Raw genomic sequence first — 21578 nt, forward strand, 5'->3', positions numbered from 1 at the left:
GACTGAGATCAATGTCCTTCCAATAGACCGGTCCAGATAGTCAACAGGTAGTCTGGAGATCAGGACTGAGATCAAGGTCCTTCCAATAGACCGGTCCAGATAGTCAACAGGTAGTCTGGAGATCAGGACTGAGATCAATGTCCTTCCAATAGACCGGTCCAGATAGTCAACAGGTAGTCTGGAGATCAGGACTGAGATCAATGTCCTTCCAATAGACCGGTCCAGATAGTCAACAGGTAGTCTGGAGATCAGGACTGAGATCAATGTCCTTCCAATAGACCGGTCCAGATAGTCAACAGGTAGTCTGGAGATCAGGACTAAGATCAATGTCCTTCCAATAGACCGGTCCAGATAGTCAACAGGTAGTCTGGAGACGTGTTTTATAGAGAACCATGTTAAAGCAGTTTGAAGTTTTAATTTACAGAAAGTTTAACTTTAAATGGGCTAACATCAAATCTACTGACAATAAAGAAACTCCATCAAGTGACTGAGTGAAAGTCTTCATTGTGAGCGATAATTGTTTACTGCCATGTTTAGATGAAAACACAATGACGTGTTGGACAAAAGAACCATGTTTATTTATTTATTTCACCTTTATTTAACCAGGTCGGCAAGTTGAGAACAAGTTCTCATTTACAATTGCGACCTGGCCAAGATAAAGCAAAGCAGTTCGACATATACAACAACACAGAGTTCCACATGGAGTAAAACAAACATACAGTCAATAATACAGTAGAAAAAAAGTATATATACAATGTGAGCAAGTGAGGTGAGATAAGGGAGGTAAAGGCAAAAAAAAATGACATGGTGGCGAAGTAAATACAATATAGCAAGTAAAACACTGGAATGGTTGATTTGCAGTGGAAGAATGTGCAGTAGAAATAGAAATAATGGGGTGCAAAGGAGCAAAACAAATAAATAAATAGGGAAGAGGTAGTTGTTTGGGCTAAATTATAGATGGGCTATGTACAGGTGCAGTAATCTGTGAGCTGCTCTGACAGCTGGTGCTTAAAGCTAGTGAGGGAGATAAGTTTCCAGTTTCAGAGATTTTTGTAGTTCGCTCAGTCATTGGCAGCAGAGAACTGGAAGGAGAGGCGGCCAAAGGAAGAATTGGTTTTGGGGGTGACCAGAGAGATATACAGTGGGGGAAAAAAGTATTTAGTCAGCTACCAATTGTGCAAGTTCTCCCACTTAAAAAGATGAGATAGGCCTGTAATTTTCATCATAGGTACACTTCAACTATGACCGACAAAATGAGGGAAAAAAATCCAGAAAATCACATTGTAGGATATTTAATGAATTTATTTGCAAATTATGGTGGAAAATAAGTATTTGGTCAATAACAAAAGTTTATCTCAATACTTTGTTATATACCCTTTGTTGGCAATGACAGAGGTCAAACATTTTCTGTAAGTCTTCACAAGGTTTTCACACACTGTTTCTGGTATTTTGGCCCATTCCTCCATGCAGATCTCCTCTAGAGCAGTGATGTTTTGGGGCTGTTGCTGGGCAACACGGACTTTCAACTCCCTCCAAAGATTTTCTATGGGGTTGAGATTTGGAGACTGGCTAGGCCACTCCAGGACCTTGAAATGCTTCTTACGAAGCCAATCCTTCATTGCCCGGGCGGTGTGTTTGGGATCATTGTCATGCTGAAAGACCCAGCCACGTTTCATCTTCAATGCCCTTGCTGATGGAAGGAGGTTTTCACTAAAAATCTCACGATACATGGCCCCATTCATTCTTTCCTTTACATGGATCAGTCGTCCTGGTCCCTTTGCAGAAAAACAGCCCCAAAGCATGATGTTTCCACCCCCATGCTTCACAGTAGGTATGGTGTTCGTTGGATGCAACTCAGCATTCTTTGTCCTCCAAACACGACGAGTTGAGTTTTTACCAAAAAGTTCTATTTTGGTTTAATCTGACCATATGACATTCTCCCAGTCTTCTTCTGGATCATCCAAATGCTCTCTAGCAAACTTCAGATGGGCCTGGACATGTACTGGCTTAAGCAGGGGGACATGTCTGGCACTGCAGGATTTGAGTCCCTGGCGGCGTAGTGTGTTACTGATGGTAGGCTTTGTTACTTTGGTCCCAGCTCTCTGCAGGTCATTCACTAGGTCCCCCCGTGTGGTTCTGGGATTTTTGCTCACCGTTCTTGTGATCATTTTGACCCCACGGGTTGAGATCTTGCGTGGAGCCCCAGATCGAGGGAGATTATCAGTGGTCTTGTATGTCTTCCATTTCCTAATAATTGCTCCCACAGTTGATTTCTTCAAACCAAGCTGCTTACCTATTGCAGATTGTCTTCCCAGCCTGGTGCAGGTCTACAATTTTGTTTCTGGTGTCCTTTGACAGCTCTTTGGTCTTGGCCATAGTGGAGTTTGGAGTGCGACTGTTTGAGGTTGTGGACAGGTGTCTTTTATACTGATAACAAGTTCAAACAGGTGCCATTAATACAGGTAATGAGTGGAGGACAGAGGAGCCTCTTAAAGAAGAAGTTACAGGTCTGTGAGAGCCAGAAATCTTGCTTGTTTGTAGGTGACCAAATACTTATTTTCCACCATAATTTGCAAATAAATTCATAAAAAATCCCACAATGTGATTTTCTGTTTTTCTTTCTTCTAATTTTGTCTGTCATAGTTGAAGTGTACCTATGATGAAAATTACAAGCCTCTCTCATCTTTTTAAGTGGGAGGACTTGCATAATTGGTGGCTGACTAAATACTTTTTTGCTCCACTGTACCTGCTGGATCTTTTCATCTTGGCCACCTCAGCAGATGGCCAAGGTGAAAGGTTATTAGGTTACTGTAGAAGACGTTTAACCCCAGATATCTCTGAAAGGGGGTTAGTCATCTGCTGCTGTTATTTTCACCGAGGTCAGGACGTCAGGGGGTGCAACCATGTGGGACGTACAGCCGGGAACCTACCAACCATGTCAACAAAGACGGGAAACACAGAGCATATGGGACCTCTGATGGCAAGAGGATTTGGGGACTGAGGAGCTCTGCTGTTGGCTCTGGCCTTCATTAATTTGGGATGCGTCCTAAATGGCACCCTATTCCCTATACAGTGCACTATTGACCAGAGCCCTATGTGCCCTGGTCAAAAGTAGTGCACTATCAAGGGAATAGGGTGCCATTTAGAATACACACCTGGAGGGCGTCTGCTGAAATCTGTTGGCTGAGGGAGAGGTTCATCCCCAGGTAATTAGCAGGGTCCCTGCTGGGGCCAAGCAGGATTACAGGTCATTGCCTGTATAAGAATGCTACTCATTTCATTAGATGGTGCGTCAGTGGGGGTCGCTTGCTGAAAGGAAGTGTTCATTAAGAGGATTTTGTACAGTAAATTGTAGCCTATGTTTAAAAGAATAGTAGCACAATTTAACTGTTTAATTTTCAAATGACTTGTGGCGCCTTGTCTGCATCAATGATGTTGATTTGTTTGATAAGTATTCATTTGACTTGAGCTGCTGTTATTTAGTATTAATGACAGCATTGTTATGATGAGCATGCCTCACACTCTCAACTGTGTCCTTGCTTACTGTGGGTCACCATAGTTACAGACTGAATGAAATGAAGGTTGGGTCTGGGGCCAAAAGCCACAGGTAGGATTGGGCGTATTTCCGTTAATAACTGTTGACGTGTAGTAGTCCAGTTCTCTGGGCTTGGCCTTGTCTGTCTGTTTGCATTCCAAATGGCACCCTATTCCCTATATAGTACACTACTTTTGACCAGAGCACTATATTTGGAATAGGGTGCCATTTGGGATGCGTACTCTGTCTTGTAGACAGTAGGCTAGGCCATGATGAGGTAACTGTGCACCACTAGGGGCCACAGGACAGCTAATCTGAGCCGGACTGCTGGATTAGACAGATTTAGCTAGTTCTTTGGACACGATGTCTCTCTAGAGCCCCCCTGCCCCTCCTGTTCTTCTGTAGTCTCTTCATAGAAAACCAGCTTCCAATCCCAGCATTTCTGCAGGGGTCCAGACTTGTAGACCTTAGGCAACTTTATCATTCCCCAGGCTACGTTACAGTATTTGTCAAAGGCTGCTGGTAATACAGTATTCACATGGTGATAGACTTTATGATTAGGTCCACCCTGTCCATTCATTATAATCTACAAGGCAAAACTGATCCTAGATCAGCACTCCAATAATATGTGCCATGGTGTGTTGTAATCCTGTATGTTTATGTTTGACTCTGTCCTTACATGTCCTTATTGGTTTCCATTAACTCATTGACCGGTGTGAATATCTCATTGTGAGGTTAGTATTACAGGTCTAATCAGAGGGTGTTGTTTTTCTTTGCCTTGCAGGACAGTGGTATCATCTTGATACCTGGACAGGAGCCCAGACCTAACGAAGACATCTGCTGATCACATTATCCAATAAACCATGTTACCATTGTTGATTCACCGTTGCCGTAACGTCACCATCATCAGCTGAGTGAGTGTCCAACTAGTCTGGCAAGAGACTAATGGCAAGACAACGAAAAGCAACAGATTATTTAATAATAGCATATATTCTGTGTATACTGTTCAAGTATAATTAGTTTGTTGGCTACCTACCTACCTCTGTTTTTAATTGTATTTCCTATTCCCGGATCTGTTGATAATATGTCGCCTGACTATAATGTGAAAACAACAAAGTTAGCCATTTGACACAGAGAGATCTCAACTGTATAAAGGTACTTGGAGAAAGCTAAGTCAATTCAAAAACAGTGATTCATTTCAATATCTGAAATCTATTGAGTTGAGATTGAATTGACCCCAAGCCCTATTATAGACAACTGAATCAGTAAAAATGACTAAAGCTGGCAACATAAGCAGCCCAGAGAGTTTTGGGGTGAGAGTGAGTAGATGGTGAGGTCATAAAGGCAGCCCTCTGAGCCTTTGTCCTTTTAAGACTCCACCTACCCTTCTAGGGCTAACTTCCAAACAAGCCTCAGTCTGTCAATCAGGCCTCACCAGAGAGAGAGACCACCTGGCTGCCTTGCCCTAGTCTCAGCCATCTCACCTCAGAAACCACCTACTCTGCTCTCTGAGAAGGCATGCAAGGCAGTTATCCACTAATGACCGGACGTGTTGCAGGTCTCGACCCGATCCTAAGCCCAGCGACATGCACATCCTTACTGACCTGTTCTCCAGATGTGCTACCTGTCCCAGACCTGATGTTTTCAACTCTCTAGAGACAGCAGGAGAGGTAGAGATACTCTGAATTGGCTATGAAAAGCTAACTGACATTTACTCCTGAGGTGCTGACCTGTTGCACACTCGACAACCACTGTGATTATTATTGTTTGACGCTGCTGGTCATGTTCTGTTATAATCTCCACCCAGCACAGCCAGAAGAGGACTGGCCACCCCTCATAGCCTGGTTCCTCTCTAGGTTTCTTCCTAGGTTCTGGCCTTTCTAGGGAGTTTTTCCTAGCCACCGTGCTTCAACACCTGCATTGCTTGCTGTTTGGGGTTTTAGGTTGGTATCTGTACAGCACATTGTGACATCAGCTGATGTGTCACGATCGTCATAAGGAGTGGACCAAAATGCAGCGTGGTATGTTTCCATCCTTTTTATTAGGAAGAGAAAACTCAAATAACAAAAACAATAACGAGAACAAACGAAACGTGAAGCTCAGAGTAGTGCTCACAGGCAACTATACCTAGACAAGATCCCACAAAGCACAATGGGAAAATGGCTACCTAAATATGATCCCCAATCAGAGACAACGATAAACAGCTTGTGATTGGGAACCATACTAGGCCAACATAGAAATACAATTCACCCTTAAAATCACACTTAAATCACACCCCGACCTAAACAACATAGAGAATAAAAGCTCTCTCTGGTCAGGGCGTGACAATACTCCACCCCCCAAAGGTGCGGACGCCGCAAAATCTGACTCAATAGGGGAGGGTCCGGGTGGGCATCTTCCGTTGGGGGCGTCTCCGGTGCGGGGCGAAGTACCCACTCTGTTCGTGGACACGTCATCGGAGGAACCAGACCGTGGCTCGTTGCCGGAAGAACCGGACCATGGGTCATCACCGGATGCTCCTGACCGTGGATCGTCGCCGGGGGCTCTGGGCTGTAGATCGTCGCCGAGTAACCGGACCGGGAATCGTCGCCAGAGGCTCCGGACCGTGGATCGTCGCCGGAGGCTCCGGACTGGGAACCTCACAGGAGGCTCCGGACTGAGAACCCCCGCTGGAGGCTCTGGACCGCAGACCGTCGCTGGAGGCTCTGGACCGCAGACCGTCGCTGGAGGCTCTGGAACGCAGACTGTCCCTGGAGGCTCTGGACTGTGGAGGCGCACTGGAGGCCTAATGCGTGGGACCGGTGCAGGTGGTACCGGGCTGATGACACGCACCTCTGGGCGAGTGCGGGGAAGAGGCACAGGACGTACTGGACTGTGGTGTCGCACTTGAGGCCTGATGCTTGGGACCGGTACAGGTGGCACCGGGCTGATGACACGCACCTCAGAGCGAGAGCGAGGAGCAGGCAAGGACGTACTGGGCTGTGGAGGCACACTGGAGGTCTGGAGCGTAGAGCTGGCACAACATGTCCTGGACAGATGACAACCCTCGCACAGCAAGTGCGGGGAGCTAGCACAGGATGCACTGGACTGTGAAGGCGCACTGGGTACACAGTGCGTAGAACTGGCACAGGATGTAATGGACCCTGGGGGCGCACTGTAGACCAGGAGCTCTGGGCCGGCACAAACCGTCCTGGACAGATACCCACTTTAGCGCGACAAGTGCGAGGAGCTGACACAGGACGTACTGGGCTGTGAAGGCGCACTGGAGACCTGGTGCGTATAGTCGGCATCAATTGTACCGGAACTTTAACACACTTCTCAGAACAAGTGCGAGGAACTGGCACAGGTGGCATCGGACTGCTAACACGCTCTTCAGGACGAATGCCGTGCATACTACGCCAAACCAACAGCGCTCTCTCTTCACTCTCCTCCAATTTGTCCAACAACTCCTTGACAGTCTCTGACTCACCCCTCAACTTCGCCGACCACTCTGTGTGTGTCCCCCCAAAAAATGTTTTGGGGCTGTCTTTTGGGCTTGCGTCGTGGCCGCGAACCCTGGCCTCATCGCTGTCCTACCCTCGCTGTGTCCGCCTGCTTCCATGGCAGGCTTTCGTCTCCTGCCATTATCTCCTCCCATGTCCAGGATGTCTTCTCCTCCTGCCCACACTGCTTGGTCTGTTTGTGGTGGGATCTTCTGTCACGATCGTCATAAGGAGTGGACCAAAATACATCATGGTACGTTTCCATCCTTTTTATTAGGAAGAGAAAACTCAAATAACAAAAACAATAACGCGAACAAACGTAACGTGAAGCTCAGAGTAGTGCTCACATGCAATTATACCTAGACATGATCCACAAAGCACAATGGGAAAATGGCTACCTAAATATGATCCCCAATCAGAGACAACGATACAGCTGCCTCTGATTGGGAACCATACTAGGCCAACATAGAAATACAATTCACCTAGATAACCCACCCTTAAATCACACCCGGATCTAACCAACATAGAGAATAAAAGCTCTCTCTGGTCAGGGTGTGACATGATGTAAGAAGCGCTTTAAAAATACATTTGATTGATACTGGGATGAATCCAATGCTCTATTCCAAACACTTGCCCTTATTTGAAGTCCTAATTACAGATGTCAATTGTCTGCCACAACAATGTTACACATTGTGAATACAATAGACAGACGGACAATTCCGTTTGCTGTTCTGTTCTGATTTCCTCTGTCCTGAAGGGAATAAGCACCTTTCCTGTCAGAAAGGATAATTAGCATCTAGTCACCTGGGTCTACCCCGTTGAGCTGCACTGTCCTGCTACAGGTCAGACGAGCTTATTGGCAGCAATGTTCATTACTCACCACCAAATCAGCCTCCCGGGAAGATTGCATGTCTGTGTTGTGGTACAGCAGGTTCCACAAACACGGACCTCTACTGACTCACCTACAGATACAGATGTAATATATTAATTTGAGCCAGTTTACTACAGCAGGAAAATAATCCTGGAGAAACAGGACATTTTAATTATGTGGATTATAATGAATGGACATTTCTTGTAGAGTTTGATACATTTTAAAGTGGAAATTACGAGCTTTAGAAGCCTTTTTAAAACTTGAATACACTACAAGTTTGCATTCCCTGCCGTGTGGGAAAATTCTCAGCAACAAAAGAGTGATCAAATTAAGATCCTACATCTTTACTCACCTGAATTTATACTGACCTACCTATACTTACTGCTGTGTGTCATGGCATTGGGCAGAGAGGTTTCAAGATTGCCCTGAAAGACAGAGACAAAGGACACATTCACAGACTCTCTCTAGCTTAAATGAAGGCCACAATCAATTTGTGGTGATTTTGAATTTCACATTTGTTGATAATGTCACCGTGAGAATCACATTTCACATTGTGAATCTCTGCAATACTGTAAATATAAAAGGAATGAGTAAGTAATGAATTAATGTATGCAGACCAAGCCAATAGAATAAGTAGGTTAAGTTGTTATTGCATGTTTTGCAGTTGTGAAAATATGCAATTATGTAAAAAATAAAATGACCATCACTATCCCTATTCCCCACATTGGCCAACACAGATTATTCACAAGTTAAACAACCATGCACGGTTAGACTAAAGTCTTGCAGAGGCACCACTAAAGCTTATCAAATAGGATTAGGAAGCAGAAAGAAATCTCCTGCCAAAGTCCCATCTGCTTACCTGAGTAAGGCTGGGGAGCTGTCTTCAGCACTGTAACCACATCCCGTTACACTGGGGGGATAGCCTAGCCCACGAGGACTAACCAGAGGAATTGCCCTATTTTTACACAATGCTTTCAAGTGGATGGACAGTAAACAAAACCCTATTGTTGATGAACTGAGAAGGATTGAGAAGATTTACTCTAGACTGGGGCTGCATCTTGGATCTTGGCTCTTTGAGAAATGCCGGGGCTAACGAGGAACTGTGTTTTTTGGGTTGTGTCTGCCATCCTTCTGACAGGATACTTTGACACGGGTAGGTACAGTAGAGGATTTAATGATGACTGTTTGACTTCTGGTCACATGTATAACTGTCTCATGTACTTTTACAGATGCTTCGCATGGGGTTGCTATGGATAGAGGTTTGGTAGTGAAACACTTGAAATCTCAAGACCCCTCTGGGATTTCAAGACAACTGGAGTCAGATGAAGGTCTGGAGGCCTTGACCCACAAGACATACAAAGGAAAGGGTGCTATTTCTAGACGAAAGCGGAATATTCTTTTTCCCAGTGGAGTGAAGCTTTGTTCTCAAGAGACTGTAGACCAAGCGATAGAAAACCATCTGAAGTACTTTCACCAGCGAGGTAAGCTTTTTCACTACTGTATCTCATGGGCCCTGGGGATTCATTATGACCTGGAGTCTATTCATCTACAATCTTTGTTGTTCAGCCAGATGAATTGAATTCCTGTGGTGCATGCACTCTTATGCAAAAGGTTTTCAAAAGGGTTCTTCGGCTGTCCCCATAGAATAACCCTTTTGGTTCCAGGTAAAACCCTTTTGTGTTCCATGTAGAACCCTCTGTGGAAACGGTTTTACGTGGAACCCAAAAGGGTTCTACCCGGAAACAAAAGGGGTCTACCTGGAACCAAGAAGGGTTCCTCAAAAGGTTCTCCTATGGGGAGAGCTGAAGAACCCTTTTAGCTTCTAGATAGCACCTTTTTTTCTAAGAGTGTATGTGACTGAAGGCTAATCTCACTCCTTTTATCATATGGCCGTCTATGACTTATTACGGATTTAATATGCTTTTATTGAAATAACACAACCATTATATACCATCAACATGAGTACAACTTTCTGTGATGAGCTTATATTTAATTGGGAATGGACAGGTGGGGAAGATAAATATATGTTTGTCATGTAAATGCATGCTCTTTAATCACCTCCAACATGAACCATGCAGTAACCAGTACTTTTCCAGCCTCTTTATTAAAGCCCTATGGTCATCCACGTGCATGACTTCAGCTGTTGAAATACAGCCCGGTGTTACCATTCTCTATCAGTCGTTTGTTTGGAACAATGGTTCAGAACCTTGTTGGAACTCAAGGGAAATTACTAGAAGTCAATCAACGACAGTAACTAATCTATCATGATTCAAGGGCTATAGTTATGGTAGTCAGTCATGGAGGCTGAGAAACGCTCCACGTTTAGGGTCAAACGTCCAACCTCATTTTGGTACAGACTGATTGATACGGGTAAGGGCCAAATTTCAGGTGAGGCCAGGCAGAGAGCCTGGCACCAGACAGCCTTGCACCAGGGTGCCCTTCTGTCAGTTCAACCCGAACACGTGGTGCTCCACCTGGGGAAGCTTAGAGAGAAAGCCCCAGTCCTCGGTCTGAACCCTGCCTCGCTACCGAAATAGTAGTCCTCTAGACATTGATCAGATGAGCCATGCTGCCAGGAAAATATGAGAGCCCTCAGGCCTGCTCCCGCTAGCTCCTCTACCAAGGCCTTTCTGGTTGTCCTCAGCCTCCAAACCTGAAATGTAGCCTACAGACGTGGCCGCAGATTGAGAGAAAAAGAAAGGGGGTTAATGTTTTTTGCCAGCTTTTTTTGTTCCAAAGCAGAGGTACTGGTACATTGTGAAAACCACATGTCTTGAGCTGAGAAGTAATTTCAATGTCAGCAGTGGTGGTGAAATGGTGATGCTGTCTGGAACCTGGGAGTATATGTGTGTATGGATCAAAAAATGACCTCACATTTCCCTGATTGCCTTCATTTTTCATAGCTGTCCATTGGAGAGATTTTTCCTGTCAGGATCGCTGGCTAAACGTCAGCTAAATGTCAATGTTTGTTTTGGTTTCCATGTTCTTGTACTACACAGTGTTTTTTAAATCTAGATTGAATATTCATATACGTAAAGCGGGTCTTCTTCTACATCCATCTGTGTCACCGAGTGTGACCTCTGTGTCACATGTCTCTGTGTCAATCAGGGTTGGGGTCAATTCCATTTCAATTCTGTCCAATCAGGAAGTACACAAAAAATTCTGGGTGTGAAAGCTAGTCTCTGACCCAGTCCTGTGTCTGTGTGCTGCCCAGTGTGTCAGGAGACGGTGTGGGAGGCGTTCAAGATCTTCTGGGACCGTCTACCTGAGAGAGATGAGTACCAGGCCTGGGTTAACTTATGTCAGGATGGAACTGTCAGCGTGATGGAGATTGGCAGCAACTTCAGCCGATCAGAGGAGCACGTCTCTCTTGTTAGGGCTGTGAGTGAGAATTTTGTAAAATTTGATACGTAAAACATTATGGATATTGATGTGTGTGTGTGTCCAAGTGTGTGTAGTTTATTGGTATGTGATTGAGGAGCTTTATTTATCAATGGATTCTGTTTTTATTTCAGAGAGTGGTGATGACTGCTGCTCCGAATAGGTGAGTTCCAAACGTTCCAATGTCTCTGTGAGATACCAGCACTTGCATTCTGTCACAAGGAAAAATACAGTGGGGAGAACAAGTATTTGATACACTGTTGATTTTGCAGGTTTTCCTACTTACAAAGCATGTAGAGGTCTGTAATTTTTTATCATAGGTACACTTCAACTGTGAGAGACGGAATCTAAAAGAAAAATCCAGAAAATCACATTGTATGATTTTTAAGTAATTAATTAGCATTTTATTGCATGACATAAGTATTTGATCACCTACCAACCAGTAAGAATTCCAGCTCTCACAGACCTGTTAATTTTTCTTTAAGAAGCCCCCCTGTTCTCCACTCATTACCTGTATTAACTGTACCTGTTTTAACTCGTTACCTGTATAAAAGACACCTGTCCACACACTCAATCAAACAGACTCCAACCTCTCCACAATGGCCAAGACCAGAGAGCTGTGTAAGGACATCAGGGATAAAATTGTAGACCTGCACAAGGCTGGGATGGGCTACAGGACAATAGGCAAGCAGCTTGGTGAGAAGGCAACAACTGTTGGCGCAATTATTCGAAAATGGAAGAAGTTCACGAGGGCTCCAAGTCCACGAAGGCTCCATGCAAGATCTCACCTCGTGGGGCATCAATGATCATGAGGAAGGTGAGGGATCAGCCCAGAACTACACGGCAGGACCTGATCAATGACCTGAAGAGAGCTGACACCACAGTCTCAAAGAAAACCATTAGTAACACACTACGCCGTCATATATTAAAATCCTGCAGCGCACGCAAGGTCCCCCTGCTCAAGCCAGCGCATGTCCATGCCCGTCTGAAGTTTGCATCATTCTTTGGGGATGCTTTTCTGCAAAGGGGACAGGACGACTGCACCGTATTGAGGGGAGGATGGATGGGGCCATGTATCACGAGATCTTGGCCAACAACCTCCTTCCCTCAGTAAGAGCATTGAAGATGGGTCGTGGCTGGGTCTTCCAGCATGACAACGACCCGAAACACACAGCCAGGGCAACTAAGGAGTGGCTCCGTAAGAAGCATCTCAAAGTCCTGGAGTGGCCTAGCCAGTCTCCAGACCTGAATCCAGTAGAACATCTTTGGAGGGGGCTGAAAGTCCGTATTGCCCAGCGACAGCCCTGAAACCTGAAGGATCTGTAGAAGGTCTGTATGGAGGAGTGAGCCAAAATCCCAGCTGCAGTGTGTGCAAACCTGGTCCAGAACTACAGGAAACGTATGATCTCTGTAATTGCAAACAAAGGTTTCTGTACCAAATATTAAGTTCTGCTTTTCTGATGTATCAAATACTTATGTCATGCAATAAAATACATTGCCTTGCGAAAGTATTCGGCCCCCTTGAACTTTGCGACCTTTTGCCACATTTCAGGCTTCAAACATAAAGATATAAAACTGAATTTTTTTGTGAAGAATCAACAACAAGTGGGACACAATCATGAAGTGGAACGACATTTATTGGATATTTCAAACTTTTTTAACAAATCAAAAACTGAAAAATTGGGCGTGCAAAATTATTCAGCCCCTTTACTTTCAGTGCAGCAAACTCTCTCCAGAAGTTCAGTGAGGATCTCTGAATGATCCAATGTTGACCTAAATGACTAATGATGATAAATACAATCCACCTGTGTGTAATCAAGGCTCCGTATAAATGCACCTGCACTGTGATAGTCTCAGAGGTCCGTCAAAAGCGCAGAGAGCATCATGAAGAACAAGGAACACACCAGGCAGGTCCGAGATACTGTTGTGAAAAAGTTTAAAGCCGGATTTGGATACAAAAAGATTGACCAAGCTTAAAACATCCCAAGGAGCACTGTGCAAGCGATAATATTGAAATGGAAGGAGTATCAGACCACTGCAAATTTACCAAGACCTGGCCGTCCCTCTAAACTTTCAGCTCATACAAGGAGAAGACTGATCAGAGATGCAGCCAAGAGGCCCATGATCACTCTGGATGAACTGCAGAGATCTACAGCTGAGGTGGGAGACTCTGTCCATAGGACAACAATCAGTCGTATATTGCACAAATCTGGCCTTTATGGAAGAGTGGCAAGAAGAAAGCCATTTCTTAAAGATATCCATAAAAAGTGTTGTTTAAAGTTTGCCACAAGCCACCTGGGAGACACACCAAACATGTGGAAGAAGGTGCTCTGGTCAGATGAAACCAAAATTGAACTTTTTGGCAACAATGCAAAACGTTATGTTTGGCGTAAAAGCAACACAGCTCATCACCCTGACCCCACCATCCCCACTGTCAAACATGGTGGTGGCAGCATCATGGTTTGGGCCTGCTTTTCTTCAGCAGGGACAGGGAAGATGGTTAAAATTGATGGGAAGATGGATGGAGCCAAATACAGGACCATTCTTGAAGAAAACCTGATGGAGTCTGCAAAAGACCTGAGACTGGGACGGAGATTTGTCTTCCAACAAGACAATGATCCAAAACATAAAGCAAAATCTACAATGGAATGGTTCAAAAATAAACATATCCAGGTGTTAGAATGGCCAAGTCAAAGTCCAGACCTGAATCCAATCGAGAATCTGTGGAAAGAACTGAAAACTGCTGTTCACAAATGCTCTCCATCCAACCTCACTGAGCTCGAGCTGTTTTGCAAGGAGGAATGGGAAAAAATGTCAGTCTCTCGATGTGCAAAACTGATAGAGACATACCCCAAGCGACTTACAGCTGTAATCGCAGCAAAAGGTGGCGCTACAAAGTATTAACTTAAGGGGGCTGAATAATTGTGCACGCCCAATTTTTCAGTTTTTGATTTGTTAAAAAAGTTTGAAATATCCAATAAATGTCGTTCCACTTCATGATTGTGTCCCACTTGTTGTTGATTCTTCACAAAAAAATACAGTTTTATATCTTTATGTTTGAAGCCTGAAATGTGGCAAAAGGTCGAAAAGTTCAAGGGGGCCGAATACTTTCGCAAGGCACTGTACAAATGAATTACTTAAAAATCATACAATGTCATTTTCTGGATTTTTGTGTTAGATTCCGTCTCTCACAGTTGAAGTGTGCCTATGATAAAAATTACAGACCTCTGCATGCTTTGTAAGTAGGAAAACCTGCAAAATCGGCAGTGTATCAAATACTTGTTCTCCCCACTGTAAGTACATGCCTGGGTCACGTTTAGCAGGTTGCAACGTTACAGAACGTTCAGGTCACTTAGAGCAGACATTCTGTACGAACGTTGCATCCCGCTGAACGTCACACACGTTACTCAACCTCAACCCCTCATCAACCACATTGTATTTACACCACTTCCATGTTCTCCTCATCCCCGTCCCATCCACGTCAGCGAGCCCACAAGCTCAGGATCCAAAGTGTGCAGGTAGGCCTGTTCCCAACACTAAAGCCTGCTGTCTTGGTGCCCACACAGCTCTATAGAAACACTGCTGTGTTGTATGCTATCCATAACAGTGATGCAGTCCCGTGTAGCTCAGTTGGTAGAGCATGGCGCTTGTAACACCAGGGTTGTGGGTTCGATTCCTATGAGGACTAGTAAAAAAAAAAGTATGAAAATGTATATAAGTTGCTCTGGATAAGAGTCTGCTAAATGATGAAAATGTAACATGTAAATGTGCCGTCACGGCAGCCTCCGTGCACCACACAGCTCTGCAGCCTGCTCAACCTTTCCCCCCTCGCTTCAACCAGATTCATACAACTACTACAAACAACTACTGTATGGAACTACTACAGGGCTACAGTGTAACAACATGTAATACCTGGTAGTTACATACAGGGCTACAGTGTAATACCTGGTAGTTACATACAGGGCTACAGTGTAATACCTGGTAGTTACATACAGGGCTACAGTGTAACAACATGTAATACCTGGTCATTACATACAGGGCTACAGTGTAACAACATGTAATACCTGGTCATTACATACAGGGCTACAGTGTAACAACATGTAATACCTGGTCATTACATACAGGGCTACAGTGTAACAACATGTAATACCTGGTAGTTCCATACAGGGCTACAGTGTAACACCTGGTAGTTACATACAGGGCTACAGTGTAATACCTGGTAGTTACATACAGGGCTACAGTGTAACAACATGTAATACCTGGTAGTTCCATACAGGGCTACAGTGTAATACCTGGTAGTTCCATACAGGGCTACAGTGTAATACCTGGTAGTTACGTACAGGGCTACAGTGTAACAACATGTAATACCTGGTTTTGATTTACAAAATGTTAAAGATTTGCAAATGACATCACAATAGCATGAAAGCCATTTGAACAGGTATACCAGTTTGAAGTACCATGTAATTATTGTAATGACGCTGTACATTCCTGCGTAACTGCCATTTTATTACACAGGTATGAGGGGTACTTATTGTAAAGTGGGAGCTTTACAACCTAGAATCTTTTGTATCACATGTGGAAGTTACTGATTGATTGTCTCTCTTTCACACAGTCCAACATGTTGAAGTTACTGATTGATTGTCTCTCTTTCACACAGTCCAACATGTTGAAGTTACTGATTGATTGTCTCTCTTTCACACAGTCCAACATGTTGAAGTTACTGATTGATTGTCTCTCTTTCACACAGTCCAACCGCGGCAACTCCACCAGAATTGGCCACCACCCAAAAAGGTTGACCTCTTAACCTCAATTCAGTGTCTGGGCAAAATTCATCTGTCTTTTATGCCATCTGTTGATCAGTGACAGTATAGCTAGACTATTAGCCCCTGTCTGTAGTGTAGTACTGTCTTGAGGTTATTGTGGGTGCTGCATAGGACTACTGTAGCCTGATCAAGACACGCGTTGCTCCCAGAATAGGCCTTTAATCCTTCTTAATGACACACCACGTTGTCAATGGACAATGGATAGAGGGACCGCTAGACTTTCCTAAGAGATTGTCTGAACCGCTTGTCGGAACACACTACTTTTCAATTTCAGTGCCAGACATGTTCAGTAGCAATTCATTGATGTCATGTAGAATGTTTTCTTATATAATTGTATTCTGTGTCACGTATAATACACCCTCTTTTTATTCATACTTTTATATTCTTTGTTTCTGGGTCCCTTCTTGTTTTCTTCTGTAGATAATGAAGTCATTGTCATACAGCCAGACACCTTCCCAACCTTGCGAGGAGATGTTGACATCATTCCTGTCATTACTGCAGAGCCAGTTGAGGAGGTCACAGAGATGGTCCCGCCAGAAACTACTGACTCTGTGACTGAAGATGCTGACATCGACGTCACCTCAGAGACCGACGAGACAATACAGGAGATAGGAGAGGACGCCACTACCAAAGCTGCCTTTGACGTCAACTCCGAAAAAGCAGTTGAAGTCATTGCTGAGACTAGTGATGAGGTTAATATGGCTGCTGTTGAGGAATCATCCGATGCTACCTCAGATGACACTGTGGAGATCACATCTGAATCTATTGTCACTGTCATCCACAAGCCCATTAATGAGGTAATTGGGAAAATGGATGAGGAAGTTATCTCAGATACCACACACAATACAGTGGAGGAGGCAGAAGAGGCCGCTGCAGAGGTCCCACCAGAAGCTGCCATTGAGATCCCTGCAGAGGTCCCTTCAGAAGCTGCTATCGATATGCCTGTTGGGTCCACAGACAAGGATATCCCAGAACCTGAAATAACATTTATTCCAGAAACTTCTTTGGAGGCCATTTCTGAAACCCCTTCTGAAGCGCCTTCGGAGGCTGCCACAGAAATCACTTCAGATACCATAGACAAGGAGATCACAGAGGGTGCCACAGAAATCACTTCAGATACCATAGACAAGGAGATCACAGAGGGTGCCACAGAAATCACTTCAGATACAATAGACAAGGAGACCACAGAGGGTACTACAGAAATCACTTCAGATATCATAGACAAGGAGATCACAGAGGGTGCTATAGAAATCACATCAGATTTCATAGACAAGGAGATCACAGAGGGCGCTACAGAAATCACATCAGATACCATAGACAAGGAGATCACAGAGGGTGCCACAGAAATCACATCAGAAACCATAGACAAGGAGATCACAGAGGGTGCCACAGAAATCACATCAGAAACCATAGACAAGGAGATCACAGAGGGTGCCACAGAAATAACTTCAGACACCATAGATGAGAAGATTAAAGAGGCTGCCATAGAGGTCACTTCAGATACCACAGATGAGGAGATCACAGAAGCTGCGGTAGAAGAAAACGTCACTTTGGAGACCACTTCAGACATTGCTACCAAGGCAACGTCAGAAGATACTACAGATGAGGATATTCCAGAGGATGCAGCAGAATTAACTCCAGAAGTTTCTCCAGGGGACACTTCAGTGCCTGAAGCTGCCATGGAAATCCCTTCAGAGGGTTCAGATGGAGATGTTCAGGAGCTCCCCATGGAGACCACCTCAGAGGCTACAGTAAATGTTGCCCCAGAAGACACTGAAGATGAGACCCCTGAGATTTTAGAGGAAGTTATCTCAGTCGCCACAACGCATTTGATACTCGAGGCTATGGAGGAGATCACTCCAGAGAGTGTACTAGAGGATACTGTAGCCACTACTACTAATGAAGTGGTAATAGAAATTGGTCCTGAGGAAGAAGTCACTCCAGAAACTTCAGTAAAGGCCATTCCAGAGGATGTAACAGGGACCACTGAAGAAGCAACAATAAAGGCTGAAGTCACTCCTGAGGCTGAAGTAGAGATGAAGGAAGTTATGGTGGAGGTCACCTCAGAAGCCACTTTGGAGGTCACTCCTGAGGTGGAAGTAGAGGTATCTCCAGAATATGTAGTGGAGGAACCTCCAGAGGCTGAGGAGATTACAGAAGAAACTGCAGTAGAGGACAATCCCGAGGTGGAGATAGAGGTAACTCCAGAGTCTACTGAAGAAGTTCCTGAGGAAGCAGAAGAGGTCCTTTTGGAGACTGCAGTGGAAGACACTCCAGAGGCTGTAGAAGAAATCCCCCCAGATACTGTAGAGATAACTCTGGAAGCTGCTGAAGAGGACTCAACAGAAACTGTAGAAGAAATAGTTTCAGTGACTCCAGAAGAGATAACACCAGAACCTTCAGAGGAGGAAATTCCAGAACCTTCAGAAGAGGAAATTCCAGAAACTTCAGAGGAGGAAATTCCAGAACCTTCAGAGGAGGAAACTCCAGAGGCTTCAGAAGAGGTCCCATCTGAGGCAGTAGACAAGATCATTCCAGAAGCTACAGAAGAGGCTTCCAAAAAGACAATTACTGAAACTACAGAAGAGGCTTCCGAAGAGATCATTCTAGAGCCTTCAGAAGCTGCAGCGGAGATAACCACAGAGGCTGCAGGTGAGTCCACTCCAGAGGCGACACAGGAGGCTGCTGTGGAGATTACTCATGAGGTTACCACTGAAACTGGAATTTTGACGGACACAGAGGAGAACAATAATGGCGATCGTTATAAGGATGCAGAGGAGAACAATAACGGTGATCGTTATAGGGTCACAGAAGAAACAAATGATGACTTCCTAGGGATCCAAGATATCATAACAGAGGTGGAAAACACGGTAAGGAAATGACGAGGTTATTATTATTGCAATCAATGAAATACAGAATCAATAATCAAATTGTTACTTCATAAAGGATAGAAGCCTTCTTAAACACACAATAAGAGAGGTGCATCAGCTATAGATTAAAGACCCTGTCTACTGAAATGAATGAGAGTGAGGTGATATTGTAATGATGTGATCTGTTTTTGTGTCCTGTGTTTAGCTGGGCAATGAGATCGAGGACATCATGGCGAGGCCGTCCACACCCATGAAGGAGCAGGTGGTAGAACTCAGCATCCAGCTGAAGGGAGAGAACTACAACGACGCCCTGAGAGACCCCTCTAGCTTCTACTACCAACGCGTGGCCAAACATTTCACCCATAAGGTACAGTAGAGTTGGTATACTGCTGTCCCCATGCAGGCTATTGGTAAAAACAATTGTTTGGTCCCGTCCTTTTTGACACCCGTTTTTGTTTTTGTTTCCTTCTTTTCACATACAGGATGTACACTGAGTGTACAAAACATTAGGAACACCTTCCTAATATTGAGTTGCACCTCCGTTTGCCCTCAGAACAGCCTCAATTCGCCAGGGCATGGACTCTCCAAGGTGTCGAAAGCGTTCCACAGGGATGCTGGCCCATGTTGACTCCAATACTTTCCGGTTGTGTCAAGTTGGCTGGATGTCCTTTGGGTGATGGACAATTCTAGATACACACTGGAAACTGTTGCGTTGCAGTTTTTGAAACACTCAAACCGGTGTGCCTGGCACCTGCTATCATACCCCGTTCAAAGACACTCAAATCATTTGTCTTGCGCATTCACCTCCTGAATGGCACAAATACCCACTCCATGTCTCAATTGTCTCTGGGCTTAAAAATCCTTCTTTAACCCGTCTTCTCCCCTTCATCTACACTGTCTGAAGTGGATTTAACAGGTGACATCAATAAGGGATCCATCTGTCATGGAAAGCAGGTGTTCCTAATGTTTTGGACAGTGTATTTTACATGATTAACTCTTGCGTGTACAGAGTAGAAACAGAAAGTTCGGAAGAGGTTGAAAGATATCGATATATATTCTACTGTATCTATTTACTGTAAACAGCTTTCAAATGTTGTACTGGTTGTCCGGGCTTGCCAGCTATATACTGTATTCACTGAAGAACAGGAAGAAATCTGCCTGGAAAAATCAGAGGTCCACCAGTCAGTGTGACAGCTCTGGAAACATGTCCTCTGCTGGGAACCCACAGTGACGGACGGTGTATTCCCATCGCCGGATGTTGCCACCTCACATTTTGTCCTTTTCTCCGGCAGAGCCAGAGTTTGTCAGAGCAGAGGCCATTAGTTATAGACGTGTCCCAAATGGCCTCCTATTTCCCAATATAGTGCAGTGCTTTTGACCAGGGCCTGATCAGAGCCCCATGGGGCTCGGGTCAAAAGTAGTGCACTAAATAGGGAATAGGGTGCCATTTGAGATGCAGACATACAGAGAGGATGAATAAGTAAACAACAGGACAGAGCCTTACTGCTCCTGGCCAAGAGGGGAAAGAAGCGAGGTGGCACAGATCCTAGAGGACAGCTTTAGCACACAGACAGCCACTACACAGACTTGGAAAGGGGACTGACTTGATTTTTGTCTATACTGCAATAACTGATCATACTATGTGGTCCTGGACTGAGAATGATATCGCTAACTGGTGGCGTGAAGGATTCACAGTACTGGTGTAGACGCAGGCATGTCTGGCGAACAGGGTGGATCTTTTTCATTCTCCTGAGAAAAACTCCAACTTGACGTGGTAATTAACTAAGTGTGTTTTCTTTTCATCGTTCTCATCTAGATTGAAGATGCGTTTGAAAGGTTACCAGGATTCAAGAAGGTCTTTGTAGTTGAATTCAGGTAAGCGTCATTAACAGCTATAAATCCATTGATCCACTACCTGTAAAGCATCATATTTAATTGAACAGGCAATATGCTATTTCAATATCAAGTTCTAATATTTCTTTGTCTTTTCCAAATGTGTCCAGGCCTCAGAAGGACCTCCAAAGGTAAGCATGTTTTCTTTCTTCTGACCCAAATAACTGTCTCACAAGGTTTACATCCAATTGGCTACAGATGTTCATGTGAATATTCTAAAATCTGCATAAAAACCACATGCTTGTTGCGGATAAAACGGTGTGCGTGATGATGTAGTGCACATGGAAATAACTTTTGCAGTTAAATTCCCATGTACTGAATAATACATCCAAGTTAAATGGGTTTCCCTCACAACTCTAATGATGTTTTTTTCACCACAAATTTAGCATTATGTAGTGAATGTGCCCCCTATGACTTTGGCATATGCACTCTAGCCAACAGATAGCATATACAGCAGGCTACTTTAATCAAATCAAATCAAATGTATTTATATAGCACTTCGTTCATCAGCTGATATCTCAAAGTGCTGAACAGAAACCCAGCCTAAAACCCCAAACAGCAAGCAATGCAGGTGTAGAAGCACGGTGGCTAGGAAAAACTCCCTAGAAAGGCCAAAACCTAGAAAGAAACCTAGAGAGGAACCAGGCTATGAGGGGTGGCCAGTCCTCTTTTCGCTGTGCCGGGTGAAGATTATAACAGAACATGGCCAAGATGTTCAAATGT

General features: G+C 44.5%; 1 protein-coding gene across 1 annotated transcript in view; it reads left to right on the forward strand.

Moving 5' to 3' along the window:
• The first annotated feature begins 8730 nt into the window (after positions 1-8730).
• LOC110527195 (uncharacterized) overlaps positions 8731-21578 on the forward strand; it is a 43141-nt gene continuing 30293 nt past the window's right edge. Inside the window, exons 1-10 of the mRNA XM_036982499.2 lie at positions 8731-9041; positions 9118-9369; positions 11103-11269; positions 11404-11432; positions 14755-14787; positions 16017-16060; positions 16513-18962; positions 19168-19329; positions 20779-20837; positions 20966-20986. Coding sequence (XP_036838394.2) covers positions 8969-9041; positions 9118-9369; positions 11103-11269; positions 11404-11432; positions 14755-14787; positions 16017-16060; positions 16513-18962; positions 19168-19329; positions 20779-20837; positions 20966-20986 — 3290 coding nt within the window. The 5' untranslated portion in view covers positions 8731-8968. The remainder of the gene's footprint in view (positions 9042-9117; positions 9370-11102; positions 11270-11403; positions 11433-14754; positions 14788-16016; positions 16061-16512; positions 18963-19167; positions 19330-20778; positions 20838-20965; positions 20987-21578) is intronic.

The sequence above is a fragment of the Oncorhynchus mykiss genome, chromosome 7, assembly GCF_057628025.1.
Source record: "Oncorhynchus mykiss isolate SJ-2025 chromosome 7, ASM5762802v1, whole genome shotgun sequence".
Taxonomy (NCBI): Eukaryota; Metazoa; Chordata; class Actinopteri; order Salmoniformes; family Salmonidae; genus Oncorhynchus; species Oncorhynchus mykiss.